This window comes from Mauremys reevesii, linkage group 10 (genome assembly GCF_016161935.1).
Source record: "Mauremys reevesii isolate NIE-2019 linkage group 10, ASM1616193v1, whole genome shotgun sequence".
NCBI lineage: Eukaryota > Metazoa > Chordata > Testudines > Geoemydidae > Mauremys > Mauremys reevesii.
Window position 1 is genome coordinate 81,364,089 of NC_052632.1, and position 15,366 is coordinate 81,379,454.

At 46.0% G+C, this 15,366-nt stretch overlaps 2 protein-coding genes, 1 long non-coding RNA gene and 2 other non-coding genes across 8 annotated transcripts; 3 read left to right on the forward strand and 2 right to left on the reverse strand.

Annotated features, from left to right (window-relative positions):
• The first annotated feature begins 69 nt into the window (after positions 1-69).
• NDUFB10 (NADH:ubiquinone oxidoreductase subunit B10) lies at positions 70-7,388 on the forward strand. Of its 2 annotated transcripts, XM_039492019.1 has the most exons (5): positions 70-318; positions 1,436-1,574; positions 2,599-2,738; positions 3,600-3,713; positions 4,543-7,388. In XM_039492019.1, the coding sequence occupies exons 1-4, from the start codon at positions 171-173 to the stop codon at positions 3,698-3,700; spliced, it is 528 nt and encodes a 175-aa protein (XP_039347953.1). In that variant the 5' UTR covers positions 70-170; the 3' UTR covers positions 3,701-3,713; positions 4,543-7,388. The 2 variants fall into 2 exon arrangements, with proteins under 2 accessions (XP_039347953.1, XP_039347952.1); XM_039492018.1 differs by lacking the exon at positions 4,543-7,388 and having other exon boundaries at positions 3,600-3,890.
• Positions 5,521-9,787, reverse strand: RPS2 (ribosomal protein S2). The gene is made up of 7 exons (XM_039492017.1): positions 9,588-9,787; positions 9,116-9,205; positions 8,430-8,537; positions 7,301-7,474; positions 7,029-7,188; positions 6,347-6,438; positions 5,521-5,638 (listed from the first exon to the last, which is right to left on the reverse strand). Exons 1-7 carry the CDS (start codon positions 9,756-9,758, stop codon positions 5,558-5,560), a joined length of 876 nt encoding a protein of 291 aa, XP_039347951.1. The 5' UTR covers positions 9,759-9,787; the 3' UTR covers positions 5,521-5,557.
• Positions 6,583-6,721, reverse strand: LOC120374183. The gene has a single exon (XR_005585920.1). It is a non-coding gene; the product is annotated as a small nucleolar RNA SNORA64/SNORA10 family (small nucleolar RNA).
• Positions 9,788-10,465: 678 nt separating the features above from the next.
• LOC120373510 lies at positions 10,466-14,869 on the forward strand. 3 transcript variants are annotated; one of them, XR_005585564.1, is made up of 4 exons: positions 10,466-10,611; positions 11,726-11,864; positions 12,924-13,222; positions 13,906-14,869. It is a non-coding gene; the product is annotated as an uncharacterized LOC120373510 (long non-coding RNA). The 3 variants fall into 3 exon arrangements; XR_005585562.1 differs by lacking the exon at positions 10,466-10,611 and adding an exon at positions 10,699-10,842; XR_005585563.1 differs by lacking the exon at positions 10,466-10,611 and adding an exon at positions 10,706-10,842 and having other exon boundaries at positions 11,465-11,864.
• On the forward strand, positions 13,656-13,785 carry LOC120374188. Its single transcript, XR_005585925.1, has one exon. It is a non-coding gene; the product is annotated as a small nucleolar RNA ACA64 (small nucleolar RNA).
• Positions 14,870-15,366: the final 497 nt, after the last annotated feature.

Below are 15,366 nucleotides of genomic sequence, written 5' to 3' on the forward strand. Positions count from 1 at the left end.
GAAACGAGACTCTGGAAGCGCCGCGCGGCAGGACGCTACCCGGGTTGCGCATGCGTCTCTGTCACCTTTGACCTTTGCCCCCCACCTGACCCCCTTCCAGCTTGTGTAGGGGGTCGCCATCTTGTGCGGGTCGGCGGTGAAGGAGATTCCGTAGCCGCTGCTGTGTCGCGATGCCGGACGACTGGGACCCGGAGGTGTACAAGAAGCCGCCGAGCCGCACCCCCATCCCCGAGAAGCGGACGTCGCTGCCTAACCCGGTCACCATCATCGAGACCGTCTTCTACTACACCGTCGACGCGCCGGTCACCTTCTTCCGAGGTAGCGGGCCGGGCCCCTGGCTGCTCCCGCGCCCTGCCCCGCTGTGTGGATCGGGCCCCCCCCCCCCTGCAGCCGCGCGGGGGTCGGTGCAGAGGGGCCCTCCCTCTCCCGGCCCATCCCCGTGGAGCTGGGCCTAGCCCCGGGGCACGGCACTGACCTGCGGTGGGGCAGGGCTTCGGGCTGCACGCGAGGGTCTGGCTTCACCCCGACCCCGTGCTGGGTCCCAGCCGCCTCGGGGAGCCCCCTGGGCACCTCTCCCTGCCTGACAGCGCCTAAGCAATGGCTGCGGGAACCGTCCCCTCCGAGCTCCATCAGAGCCGCGTGCGATGGCTTGATGAGTCCCTGCTCTGTTCATTGCCTCTGGGGCACCTGGCATCAGCCACTGTCGGAAGACAGGACACGGGGCTAGATGGACCTTTGGTCTGACCCAGTCTGGCCGTTCTTATGATCTGCCCAGGACGGGGCTTGGGGCTCCAGGGATGTGTCCCACTCCCGTCTAGTGGTACTGCCCGGTACCAGGTTGCTTTCAGTGCCATATGCTCTCTGGAGACTCCCCCCCCCCCCCCCCCGGTTATGCACTGATCCTGTATCACTATTTGATGGAGAGTCATTCATCACTTCTGATAATGTGAGGAACGGTGGTCTCCCTTCCCTGGTTAGTTTTGAACACTGTGATAGAAAATATCAGGCTGATAACCCAGAAGGCAAGTGACCTGCCTGATTTTGTGAGGCTTAGGACATCATAGTGTAGTGTTTACTGTATTTCCATAGAGTTCCAGCTTAGCATTCTCTCTGTAGAGTTAGTTCTGGAAAGTGAGGGCAGGTGAACATGCACCTGATATTATCAATCATTCCTGCCCAGTCAGTGGCACATAGGCTGTATAGAAAGCAACTCAAGGTTTTGTTGCAGAACAAAATACATACTGCAAAATTCCTTTTCTTTTCCAAGTCACCCAGTACACATTAGGTTATGGAGACAATTTTTGTCATGTATCCAGTATGCTTTCCATCCTAAACAAGAACTGTACTGTGCCCAGTAGTAGTTTTAGTTGGTTCTGTCCATCTCTTTGATTAGTACCTTGAAGATGCATGAATGTGGGGTGGTTGACTCTTGCAGAATGGATTGAGCGCCAACATGCGAAGAAAAAATTTTACTACTATCATCGGAATTACCGCCGTGTGCCGGATGTGACTGAGTGTTTGGAGGATGACTATGTATGCATCTTTGAAGCTAATGCACAGTGGAAGAGGGACAAGTATGTATATCTACAGCATAGCTGTAATGATTTTGGAGCCTTACTCAATTGAAGAAACCCAGTAGAGCACAGTGTGTGTTGTTTTTTCTTGCAGTAGATTGCCTGGGAAGCAGCTTTCATGTGGTTTGAAGCTGCAAAATCATAGTGGATTTTTTTCCCCCCATGAAAGTTTAGAAGCCTGTTCCTGATTCAGTCATAGCTTGTCACAGTAGATACTCCACACTGAGGTTTCCCCCAGCTCCTGCTCCACTTTAGGAAGCTTCTCTTCTGCTAGCAGCAAGCCAATAAGCTTGCTTAGAAGCTTATTTCAAATACTGGGCAGCTGCTGATGTTCATGTTAAAGAGGCTAGGACTCTTCAGTTTGGAAAAGAGAAGACTAAGGGGGGACATGATAGAGGTATATAAAATCATGAGTGATGTTGAGAAAGTGGATAAGGAAAAGTTATTTACTTATTCCCATAATAAGAAACTAGGGGGTCACCAAATGAAATTAATAGCAGGTTTTAAAAAAATAAAAAAAAGAAGTTCTTCTCACACAGCGCACTTGTGAACATCTTCTTCTCCTCTGGAGGAGAGGGTGAAGGCTAGGACTATTAATGTTTAAAAGGGACTGGACAACTTCATGGTGTGGGTGGCTAAGTCCATAAATGGCTATTAGCCAGGATGAATGGTGTCCCCTGTCCCCTGTTTGTCAGAGGATGGAGATGGATGGATGGGAGAGAGAGGATCATTATCTACCCGTGACAGAGTTCCAAGTATCTTTTCTGCAGCATGCCTGAGTTGGGCTCTGAGTAGAACCTGAAAATCACTACTGATTCTCCTTCTCTGATGGCACTACGTATGGCATTGCTGCCAAGCCCCTGTGACTTGATTTTGCTTAGTTCTGCCTTTTAATTGTATCCCATATTAAAGCAGCTAATAAAATGGCCTCTTGTTCTATCCAGAATGTAACTTACTACACTATTCTCCAGCTGCAGGAAGTTATTGCCACTGCTGCACTCACACTGATCTCTCTTTCACACAGGAAAGTTGATCAGGAAATTGTGAAGATAATTCAGGAAAGGCTAGGAGCTTGCCAGCAGAGGGAAGGACATAGCTATGTTCAGAACTGTGCAAAGGAGATAGAGCAGTTTGCTCAGGTTGCTCGAGGCTATCAAGATAGATGTGAGTAAGGCCATCTAAGGCCTCTTAATTTATTTGAAAAATATTCAAGTTCGACTGGCATGACTTGGGTGGGATGGGGGGACAGGAGAGGATGTCTAATATCCTAAACCTAACCTAAAGATTTGGAGACTGGTACCCTCAGCTCCTGAAAGAGTGGCCTTAGAGCAGCCCTCTTTGATAAGTGCTCAGAAAGGAACTATGGCTATGCTTTGTTCAGAGCAGGGGTGGGCAAACTATGGCGGCCTGTGGGATTGCCACCCCTGTGGTGCTGCGGGCCCCGTGCTGCTTCGCACCACATCCCTGCGGTGGGGAAAAGAGGGCTCCTCCGGCTGCTCTTGCTTGTGGGTGCCTCCCCCGGAACTCCCCTTGGCCATGGTTCTGTTCTTGGCCAATTGGAGCTTCAGGGGAGGTGCCTACAGGCAAGAGCAGTGTGTGGAGCCCTCTTTCCCCCCTCCCCCAGGGGCCACAGGGATGTGGTGCTGGCTGCTTCCCAGAGCGGTGCAAGGCCAAGGACAGGGCAGGCAGGGAGCCTGCCCCAGCGTGCACCACTGCCATCCTGGAGCTGCTCCAGGTAAGCGGTGCTGGGCTGGACCCTGCACCCCTTGTGCACCCTGCACCCCAACTCCCTGCCCAGAGCCCCTTCCTGCACACCATGCCTCAGCCCTACATTCATGGCCCTGCATGCAATTTCCCCACCCAGATGTCACCCTTGGGCCAAAAAGTTTGCCCACCCGATTCAGAGGATGGAACTGTAATGAAGGGGGGGGATGGTATTTAAAGCCTTGTTAAAGCCTTCAGTGGGGCATCAAGCTAAGGAGCCTGATTGAACACTTCACAGCATTTCTTCTAATCTTGTTTTAGATGCTGATCTTGGTTTCTTTGGAACTGCAAGAAGCTGTTTAATGAAGCAGAAACATAGAATGATTGCAGAAAGAAAAGCACAAGCAGAAGCAAAAGACTAAGCTCAAATCCTCAGTGGGTAGTATTTGAAGTTTAAGGTTTGAATACTGTATTATGTGATGGGTTTCAGAGTGGTAGCTGTGTTACTCATTGTATTATGTGAATCTTCCAATGTACCTGGATGCTGAGGCTATGAGTTGCATTACTCAACTGTACAATAAAGCATTTGCAGAGAACATCTCTGCCAAATAACTACGTTTTAGAACTGATGATGCTGTCAGCCTTGTTAAGAGGGGAATGTATTAGCATAACTATCAATGACACTTTATAAAGAAATAAGCAAAAACATTGGCAGTACTCATCCTTGCAGTGCAGAACACAGCAGCATTCCCTTATCAGCACAGTCATGCACACTACTAGAAAAAGTGCTCTGGACAGCAGACTGCAAGCAAAGTTGTTCATCTTTATAAACTAAGCAGGAAGACTTCCCTTGGTTTGGCATGAAAGCTTGAACTAAGATTATCTGAGATCACTTGAGTAGAAGATAACTCAGGGAGCCCTTTCATGGTCAAATATGTCAATGGATCAAAGGTTTTTTACATTAATGTTTTAAATAGCTTAAGTCCATAAATCTCTGCTTGACTTTTCCCTTGGTCTCTTTGAGAAAGGCAGCTCAGTGCTTGAGAGCAGAGCACCTTTAGCCATGTTCAGTGGTTTTGAGGGTTTTAACTGCTTGCAAGCAGATGACTTGGAGTTTATTTTCCCCCCTTAAACATTATTTGTCCTTCAGTACTAATGCTCTGTATAGAACTCAGCCATTGATTGTATCTGTGTACATTTCTTTCTACCTTGAGATTTCCAGTTTGCTCTGAGAAAACACTAATGGGATGCATTTTTATTTCAGGTGTTTGAAGGTAATTACCACAGTTCTCTTCAGATAAAGTTGCTTTTAACAGCTTTAGTGACTAGCCCTGTGAATCACTACTGCTGTATTGAAGTATTATCCCATCCTTGACTGTCAGAAAATTTAGGTTGCCTTCTATGGGTGGCCCTATGGAACTGATAGCTTGTAAGTACTTAAATTATTTGTAAAGACTACTTTTGTCTAGAAGTGTACACACATTGCCACTTCACCAGTGGTTTATTAGTTTTACTAGTTCCTATGTATGGTCTACATTAGTTGGTCTGTCAGACTGACTTTTAATGAAAGCTACCATCAGATCCCACAGAACAAGTTAGTTTTATCTGATCTCATTTCTAGAGCAGCATACCCCCTTTAGTAGTGAGAAGTTTCAGTCTGGGCCCACATCAGTGAGTAGTGGGTATCTTTACACTAACTCCCAACAACAGTATTGTTTTAGACATACAACCTCAAAGATCTTCTGGTTTCTTTCAGCATCACTTACAGGGGAGTCTTCAGTGCTTTACTTGCATTTGATCTCTGCTTCCATTTTTTAAAAACAAAGTCTTCCAAAAAATTAATCATGACTGTTTGTTTCAGTAATCCTATTACATGCTGATCATTCAAACCTAATTCACTTAATCTTTTCTCTGAGGAAAAAGTTTCCTCTGTCCCACCAGTTATTGTAAGTTGTTGAACAAGCAAGTGCTGCTGTCACTGAATTCATTTGTTTGGGCAAGTCAATCAGGGGAAAAAAAAAAACTTACTTTTCAAGTAGCAAGTTTTTAAAAAGTCATTCAGATGTTTAGCATATAAAGGATGTCAAAAGTAACTGGCTACTGTATCACATTTAGCATATGTTCAGCTGAACCTTTCACTGTACCCATACCTTTCATGGGCAGAGATTTCACTTAAACACAGAAATCCACATTGTAAGCTGAATCTGCATCCCCCCTCCAATGGATTAAAAATCCACCAAACTCTTGTTCATTTATCACTTTATTTTGTACAAAAACATTTAAGTAGTTGCCACAGCAGCCGCCTGGGTTCTCTGCACTGAAACTCTGGTGTGGGTCTTAGCCAGATGATCAGTGAATTCCTGCAAAAGAATGAGACATTTCACTGCCTTGAACCAAATGATGTTGGAGGCCTCACTGTACAGCAGATCCATTTTAAACTAGAGACTGAGTTTTGACAAACTTAATTGCATCTTTCCCTGAACCCTCCAAGCTTCCTCCCTCCCCATTTTATTCTCTAGCTAGCTTGGCATCCAGGAAATACCAATGACCAACTTGGAGAGAGTCCAGGGGAGCAACAAAAACAATAAAAAGGTTAAAAACTAAGTATATTTAAGCTTGAAAAAAGCCTGGGGGACCTGATAAGTCTTCAGATATATTATGGGCTTTTATAAAGAGGACAATGATGGTTGTTCTCAGTCCACTGAAGATAGGACAAGTAGTATTGGGCTTAATATGCAGCAAGGAAAATTTAGGTTAGATACTAGGAAAACCAACTAAGGGTAGTTATGGACTGGAATCCCAATCAGTGAAGGTTTAAGAACAAGTTAGACAAAACCTGTCAGGGATTGTTTAGGTATACCTGAGTCCTGCCTCAGCACAGGGGCTGAACAAAATGACTTCTCAAAGTCTCTTCCAGGCCTACATTTCTATGATTCTATATGAAACCACATCCTCACTTTATTAACTGCAATAGACATTTTAAGGAAGTCCACTCCTAATGAAGTCAGCCTTCAGGAGTTTGGCATGATGAACTCTGAGATGAACAAATGCACTGATTTAATTCTTACCTGATATGGAGACTTGGTGAACACAGTCTCCTTCCAGAGGTCAGGGGTCAGATAACTGTAGGTCTTGGAGATCGCATCAAAGGTGGCTTTAGCTATTGAGAAAAGTCAGACATTGCACTGTGTTACACAGTACCAATGAGAGGCCCCAACAAAGCTGGGACTCCATTGTGCAAGGCACAATACAGACAGCAAAAGCCAGTGCCTGCCTCAGAATTTAATGGCAGGCAATCTAGAAAACATGTAGAGTCTGAAAAGGAACAGGGAGACCATATCACACGGTCCCTCTGCCGTGCATACTGAACTCATTTTCTCTCTCTCTCTAATGACGACAATTACACTACTTCACCAAGTGTAATTGAGCAGAGCTGAGAGAATTTTGAACAGAACACACAGGAGGAGGACACTTCATAATTCAATGCCTCAAAGCCTTTATTACAAGACATTAACTTCAGAATAAATTTTGGTAGGATCAGTCTGCACTGAACAATCTGGTAGTATATGGAGCTCAATTCCAGTTTGATAAGGGCTTTAACAGCTAAAATAAGTATTAAATAAAACAGGTAATTTAGTCATCCACTGGGACTATATTACAAAGGCACCCAAAATGGCCAGAGGCACAGTATGATTTTAAGACAGTTTAAACTGCTAACAAATTGGACATCTGGCCCAAAATGTAACTTACCAAAGTTGCCCAGTGTAGCAGTACAACCCCTAGCTGAAGTATAGCAGTCATCAATTCCAGCCATCATCAGCAGTTTCTTTGGAACAGGGGCAGATACAATTCCTGTACCACGGGGTGCTGGGATCAGACGCACCAGAACAGATCCACAACGACCAGTAACCTAAACAAAACAGCAGGTTACATTCAACTAATCTATGAGAATATTTAATCTCTGATAACTCCTTCATGCTTTGAAGTGCAGCAGAGCTACAGTGAAGCAAATTAGTCTTTACCTTGCAAGGTACAGTATGAGGCTTGCCAATCTTGTTACCCCAGTAGCCTCGTCGTACTGGTACAATGGATAGTTTAGCCAAGATGATTGCCCCACGAATAGCAGTGGCTACTTCTTTGGAGCACTTTACACCAAGGCCGACATGACCATTGTAGTCACCAATAGCAACAAAAGCCTAAAATTAAAAGAAAAGCTTTTTAGCTGCGTGTCCATGTTGCACTTACAAACCTCCTTTCAATAAGAACATACTCTATCAGCCTTTTCCCACCTCAGACTACATCCAGCAGATTTTGCCTCTTGGTTATGATAGAGTCTTATCTCCATCAGAATCTGAAAATCTCCAGTCTTTCAAACTTATTGTACACCTCTTGCAGCAGATTCTGCACTGCAACTCCAGAAATGTAAAGAGGCCATTAAAGGCAGCAGATTTTTTCAATGGGGCAATACCCCCAACTATGCCACCATCCTTGCAGCTCCCCATACAGCAGGGGTGGCTGGAACACTGCTACCTTCCATTTACTCAGTTACACACCACTCCAGCCAAGTATAAATTACAGGAACTCCAACTACCCAAGTTTGTACCAGGCAACTGGTAGGCTGTTAAACCAACTTTTACCCCCAAACCCTGTTCCTAAGCCAAGGACAGTTCAGGTTGAAGAGAGAATTGGGGATCTTGATTCTTGAATACCCTCTGCAGCCACCTCCTGGTCAGAAGGCTGCATTTGAACACCTCAATGAAAAAAACTGGCCACACAGCATTCCCTCTTTTGGGCCAAATACAGTGTCTCCACAACACTCAGTTCCTGGTGAACCATACCAGTATCATGCAATATAAATTAATTGTGAATTTTTGTAAGAGCTATTTATAAGGCTACATTCAGAAGGTTACAACTGGTATTCAATAAATAATTAACAACAGTGAACTTATGAGCTGACTTCTGTATATTTGGTAGGTGGTCTCATGAACATCTATGATTTGCCATCTAATAATTCCTATACCACCTAATGTCATGAACACCAGTGAAAGTAACTAGATTCTTTACTATCCAACAATATATAACCAGGAGAATAAGTATCACATCAGCCAAAAGATGGATTTGCTTCCAATTTAGTCAAGAGTGAAAAGCTACCTTGAACCTGGTACGCTGACCAGCACGAGTCTGTTTCTGGACAGGCATGATTTTCAGAACCTCATCCTTCAGGGAAGATACCAGAAAGAAGTCGATGATTTCTGATTCCTGCAGGAAGCAAAGTAACTTAGTCAATCACAGTTCAAAAAGCTACCCATTACCTCATGACAGACTTAAGATGGTATTGATAAGCTTCCTGCAACACAGCACAGAAATGAACAATTCTATGTACCAATATGAGTGATAGTATTAACATATTTTAAGGCAAGATTTGAATAATCTACTATAGAAAATGCAAGTTTTTAAATATTCAAACTATATCATATAATGCACAGTACAATCCAATGTGCTTGAGTCATAAATTCTATTTGCGTTTTGAAACCTGTATTTTCCACTTTCTTCAGAACACAGCTGCTGCATTGTATCAGGCATACATGCCTATTCCCAATAACTCGAAGGAAGGCAGGAGACAATCCACTTGAGACAACTGTCATGTTCTATCACAAGGGAGCAGATGAATCCCATCTACTGTCAACCATTTAAGCCCTAAAGTAGGACGATCTTTATAATCAGAACTTCCCAACTGGCTAATGCAACACCTGTTACATTTGCAAATCAAGTTATTTTTATCATATATTAGTATGCACTCTAATTCTGAGACACCTACACAATTCATATAGGCTTACCTTGATTGGAAGGGAGAAGAGATAAATCTCTTCAAGAGACTTGATTTTCATATCCTTGACTAGGCGACCAAGTTTGGTGACAGGAATCCACTGTAAACAAGAAAACAAACAATAAATGTCAGTGACAATCCAGGGTGTCATAAGCATACAAGAATTATGCTGTATAAGTTTTTATTTTTTCTTTAGCTTTATCAGTAACATGCATTTTATCATTAAAGTGCAACAGCAGTGGAAAAAACTGCTTTATGTAAGAACTTGTACCAATTTTCTATTATTAATCACACAACTATCAAAGTATAACAGAGCTCCCAGTTTTAACAATGCATTTGTCATTGGTGTCCACATGTGACCATTAACCCATGTAAACTTCAAAAAACATTAAACACAGATACATGTCTTAGAACTACAGAGAGAAAGAAGGCCCAGTCTTTAAAGACTGGGTAAAGATAGCACGGTTGACAAATTGATTTACTTCTTTGTCTTCAGCTTTGCCGCGGGCCCCACGCCCTCTTCCACGGCCCCTGCCACGACCCCGACCACGGCCTCGGAGACCACTCCCAAAGCCACCTCGGAAACCCCCTCTTGCAGCTCCCCCTGCAGCTCCCGCACCTCCTGCAGCAGCAGCACCGGCGTCGTCCGCCATTTGCTATACAAAAGGGACAAATATGTATTTACTTGCACAAGGGCTTCACTTACACCCATTCCCACAGGCACCAGGACCGTGCAGTTCCCCAAGCTGAAGTGATCTGGTTTAAGGTACCGGACAGGGAACATGCCCCTTCTAGCATTTGCTCCAGTTACCGCACTATCCTTTATGCGCTTCAAAGGAGTTTTCCTAAATAGACTCTTACTCCTTTTCCACAGTCCCAAGGGAATTCAGCTCCCATTTCCCTCTCTCCTCGACTCCCAAATGGGGCACAGATCCTTTCCCTCCCCGCTCCTCCCGGGCTGGGCCCCAACCCGACCTCTCCCCTCCCCTCGGGCCCAAACCCCCCGGCCCTGAGGGAGCGAAAACGGGCCGGACAAGCCCACCCGGGGTAGGAAATAGTCCTGTGCCCGAGAGGCGGCCCCCCTGCAGAGGCTCCGCAGCGGGGCCCTATCCCGCCCGCCCCATGGCCGGGCCCGATGGCAGCGGATACCCGCCGCAGCAGCGTAGCCTTACGTGTTCTCTCAGACTAGAAGGCCGTCTGCTTCCGCCGCTGGGTAGTTATAGCAAACGAGGTCTCGCGAGAGCTCCTCGCAAAGGCTGTGGAAGGCCCCGCCCCCTAAACACAGAACGCCTGCGCCGCCTGCCATGATTCCGGGCTCCCTCCCGCCCCGCCTCGCCCCAGAGCCCCGGCTGTACGCATGCGTGGGTAGTAGCGGTGGAGCCCCGGATCGAGCATGACTTAGACTCGCCTGACTGGTGACCCAGCCTACAGCAGCCCGGGACCCTGCACTGCGCATGCGCAAAGCTGCCTGCCGGCAGCGCCCAGCAAGCACGTGGTCCGTGCTAGGTGAGTGCCTGCCTGTGCCTTTAAGCAGCCTAGGGCTGGGGGGCGGGGGCTTTTTTTGATTGCTTTTTAAGTTCCCGCCGGAGAGCGTGATTGGCTGATGGTTGTGCAATCTGTTAAAAAAAAAAAGCTTTAAAAGGTTGCTGGCTGCCTCGTTCTGCTTTCGCTCCCGGGGGTTGCTGCTGCCTGCGCTCTCCACCCATTCCCCTCCGCACGTGGCTGCCGGCTCACTAGGTAAAGGGGGGAGAAGGCTATAGAGCAGCCTGTGATTTGCCTGCCCTGGGAGGACACGGGCTGTGGGGGTTGCGTAGTGGCGGGGGCACTGGAGAGGTGTCGCCTGAGAGGGACCCCGGAGCGTGGGGGGAGAGAGGTGATAGGGAAGCAGAAGGAGGAGGAGGGGTCCTGCCCACTGGGGAATGCGATGGGGAAAATCGCGAGGGGGGAATATGCTGTTTCCGGGGGAAGTCTGAAATGGGGGGGACAAGAATCTTGGCCTAATGAAGGGTGGGGTATGTGGGGCCCTGGTGGGCAGGTGTAATCCCCCAGTGCTCTGCACTGTCCAATCAGACATGGGGCCCCTGGCAGGTGCAGTTCGGGGGGCGCATCTGCGGCCACGAGCTGTTCAGTCTGTCATCTCTGTTCCTTGGGTGGCTCTGACCTTCAGGCAGGCACATGAAGCAGCTGGTGTGGCTAGGCCCGGTCAGCCTGTGACTGAGGAGCGGGAGTGGGCGGAGGTTGGGGGGAGAGAGACCGTGAAACCTAGTCCCTTCCTCCCTCCCCAGAGTTCCTTGCAGGGTGGGTGGCAAGTTTGTGAACTTTCTGGCCCACCCACTTGACACAGCCTATCATGTTTCAGCTAAGCCATGCTTAGACGCCATTTTGAGTTTAAGCCAACAAAAGAGCAGTATGCTGCCAACAAAATGGGCAAAATATGGAAACAGCTACCAAAAGGCGTGGGTAAAAGAAGAGGAGTTGGAAGATTGGATAAAGCCTGTGGTTGGTGATGACGACAGCAAAGCTGCATGCAGATTTGTAAAAATCCAGATTCTTGCACATCATGCAGGGACTGACAAACATAAAACAAATGCAACACCGTTTTCTTCTATGCACCTGACAGATACTGGATTTACAGAATCAAAGCTTCAACCATGATGCACCAAGCAGATTTAAATCTAGCCTGCTACATTGCCTGCCAGTCAGAGATTAGTTCCATGGATCACCTTGGGGACGTTGTCAGATCAGCGTTTCAAAAAGAGGTAAGTTTGCATTGCACATAATGCATGGCATTAATAAACAGTGTTATTGCTTCCTGTATGTTCTCTGAGCTCATCAGACATTGGTGAGTCTCCAGTATTCACTGGATATAGATGAAAGCACAGATACTGCTGCAGTAAAACAGTTTTGCATTGTAGTGTGCTACTTCAGTTCCTCCCTCAACAAAATTGTGTCTGCATTTTTGGGATTAGTCAGTTTGGAAAGTGAAACAGCAGATGCAATTGCTACAGCACTCATTCAATTTCTTGACCATGTTGGTCTGGATTTCAGCAGGTGTATTGGGATTGCGACTGATGGCTGTAGCATTATGATTGGGAAGACAAGTTTTGTCTACTACACACATCTTTGCCAAAGGAATGAGAATCTGTTTGATCAAATGTATTTGTCACACTCTCTGGCTGTGTGCCAGTAAAGCTATAGAAATGCTGCCAGCCAATCTAGAGTTTTTAGTCTCACATTCCTACATCTGGTTTTGCCACAGTTCCCTGAGATACATATTCACCACCTGAGTAATCATGGTAACATGCCACCTAAGCTTGGTCAGCTATCAGACACTAGATGGCCCTCCATTCACAATTGTTGTGAGTATGAGTTAAAGTTGCATTTTGAACTGAGCAAAGATAAACAGCAATGCTATGATGCAGAACTTCTGCATCAGGTGTATTGTGATTCTGTCAAACTGTATTTACAGTTTCTAATGCCAGTTCTTCAGGAATTTGCTAGAATAATAAACTATTCCAATTCAACTCTGGTTGTAATGCCTTCAGAATGCTGGACTGCCTCCAGTCTTTCTTTCCTACTCTTGTATCAAGAGTGTTTCTAGAAAGTATCCCTTTATCTGATAACAAACTTTTTGATGTCAATTTGAGTAACCTAGCCAGTGTGTGCTGTTAATTTTGGAGAACTGTTTACTGTTGCTTTAGGAGATGTTTAGCAGCTTCAAGAGCTTTGTCAAGCTTTGCAAGTACAGTTGATACTTCCAGAAAATATTAATCTGTGGGAATCTGTCCGTGTTCAGTCCATCAGTTTTTCTCTTTCAGGGAAAACCTCAACTGACATCTCCATGCTGAATTTTCAAAGGTGACTTGGGGGCCTTGGATGCACAGTATCAAGCCATCAACTTCCAGCAATGGAAGAGCACAGATGTGGAGCAGTTCTGGGTGGAAGTATACAATTTTCAAGACAGTAGGGGTGAACAGTGCTTTAAAGAGCTAGTCCTGTTTGCACTTTCCCTACTCGCCATGCCTCTGAGTAATGCTGATGTGGAACAAGTGTTCACCCGAGAGAAGTCCAAGCACTGGAACGGGATGAGTCGCCGACTCTGGCAGCAGGAGGCCAGGTTAGCCCAGCTGTCACCCCAGGCGCTGTGTTGGGTGACTGGGCATTATTGTGAGGGGTAGGGGTGTTCTAATAGTGTATGCGGTGGGCATATGTCACAAGGACTACACCTCCCAGCATGCCCTGCTCTACCCTTCTTCCATGGCTGTGGGCTGGCTGCCACAGGGCATGCTGGGAGGTGTAGTTATACTGGTGCCTTATGGGCTGGGGGCCCCCAACGTGCATAGGCTGCCAGGGACCTGCCCTTGCAGGGGATCCCACATGTCTTCCTAGGCTCTGCATGGAGTCCAGTGTCTCTTGGAGTCTTGCATTCTGGTGAGCTAGCTCAGTGCCTGCCCTCAGAGGCCTGAGATGCTAATTGTCTCTCCAGGGCCCTTTCCCCATTAGCACCAAACTGCCATCAGGCTGTGGTAGGGCACAGGGTGTTCTCTGGCACTGTCTGAAAATCACCTCTGGCCTCTGCAATGGCTTCTGGGGAGATAACTGTGCCTACAGCAACAGGAGCATTAAGCTTATTGCCCACAGACCCAATGTGTGGGGAATAAAACCCATGTTCCTATAACTCAGGCCAATGGGAGGTGGATGCTAGTAACACTGTTGGTATCCTCTGGGAGGAGAGGGACATAGTCTGGTACAACTGGTATTTCTAAAAACAGAAATGTTTGGTTTTTTTTTTTCTTCCAGCCCACTGGGAGTCTGAAGAGCCATGGATCACACATGAACAATCCTGAAAGAAAATGGAGCACCTCAGCAACATTCCACATTCGTACCCATTTCTAGATAAATACACTAAATGCAGATGTTCTGCTTATAAATGGGACGCTTTGAAGACAATCTCACTTAAACACTAATAATCTTTACTGCTGAAAACATCTGAGTCTCCAGTCCTTACTCAGCAAAATAAGTTGACCAGTAACTAGTATGGTTGACTACTCATGCAAACAAATTGTGGTGAGTAATGCTGACAGGAGCATATTATGGTGGTGGTGTACAAAGCCCAAAGGATAAGATGCTCTTTTGGTACTGCATTGGAATAGGGCTATTCTATTTGTATTCCAGTGGTGCCTCGAGGCCTATAGTGAGACTGGGGCTCTGTTCTAACTGCTGTAGAAAGGTAATGGATTTAATGATTTCGGGCAGGGCAGAATGTCTACACAGGGGTTCTCGTGACTCCTCATGGGGTTGCAAGGTGGTTACATGGAGGTCACGAGCCCTCGTTAAATTAAATTTTCCTCCCCCCATTTTTAATTTATAAGGGGTGAGGGTCACACTGAGGCTTGCTGTGTGAAAGAGGTCACCATGCAAAAAGTTTGAAAACGGTTGGTCTACAGAATAAGAGGCTGTTGTGCCCTGCTATAATGAGTTATGATGATTTAATTTGAAGCAGCAATTTAAAGGCCTTTACTTCCATATGTACTACTCAGCAGTATGTGTGGCCGCAGAAATGCTGCCCTCTAGTGAGCAAAACCACTTAAATAGGATGGTTAGAGAAAGTGGTGGCCTGGTTACTGTCTGTGCGTACAATATGTCAGACTTATTAGAATGTCTTTCAGTGCTAAAAATGCTGCTTCTAGGGGATGGTATAAATTGATGCAGTTGTCTGGTTTGCCTGTGTATTTCAGTGTAATAAAATATTTGCTTAGTGACAGTTTGGTTTCATTCATTATTCCAGTAAACAACTTGCTAGCTGCAGTGTCTGTAAGAGCAGACCTATCTGCCTCAGGCTGTTCCTTCCCCAGATTGTCACTTTTCAAAGCAGCCTTAAGAGTAGCCACTTGTCTCCCCTTTTTTCCCAAATGGGGTTAATCCTGGCTAGAGTATCTTTGCAATTGGTTTATCAAATACTTTACAGTTAGGAAGTAAATGATCACTAGTCACAATTGCATTTGACACTTAATCTGTGCACTTGTAGAGCAATCACTTTCAGATACCCAGTTGTAGAAGTTTATTAATTTCATAATGAGGTATAACCCAAACACAGTACAGAATGAACAAGTTTGCACTAATTTGTCATTGAGATGCTTATTATTCAAGGGTTTCTACCTATCCCAGGTGTGTAAGGATAAGGCCTTTGTCTGCAGCCATATTAAGAGGGCAGTAGCCATAATCTAAGAAGCAGGAAGTCGCATCCTCACAGTCCATCTA

What these genes read in the sequence shown, in the direction of transcription:
- NDUFB10 (XM_039492019.1), top strand. Translation starts at nt 171, where the DNA reads ATGCCGGACGACTGGGACCCGGAGGTGTACAAGAAGCCGCCGAGCCGC. An exon ending in GCCGGTCACCTTCTTCCGAG is followed by an intron (nt 319 to 1,435) that starts GTAGCGGGCCGG and finishes TGACTCTTGCAG; the next exon opens with AATGGATTGAGCGCCAACAT. An exon ending in TCGAGGCTATCAAGATAGAT is followed by an intron (nt 2,739 to 3,599) that starts GTGAGTAAGGCC and finishes ATCTTGTTTTAG; the next exon opens with ATGCTGATCTTGGTTTCTTT.
- RPS2 (XM_039492017.1), bottom strand. Translation starts at nt 9,758, where the DNA reads ATGGCGGACGACGCCGGTGCTGCTGCTGCAGGAGGTGCGGGAGCTGCA. An exon ending in TCTTCTCCCTTCCAATCAAG is followed by an intron (nt 8,538 to 9,115) that starts GTAAGCCTATAT and finishes TGCTTCCTGCAG; the next exon opens with GAATCAGAAATCATCGACTT. An exon ending in TCACCAAGTCTCCATATCAG is followed by an intron (nt 5,639 to 6,346) that starts GTAAGAATTAAA and finishes ATTCTTTTGCAG; the next exon opens with GAATTCACTGATCATCTGGC.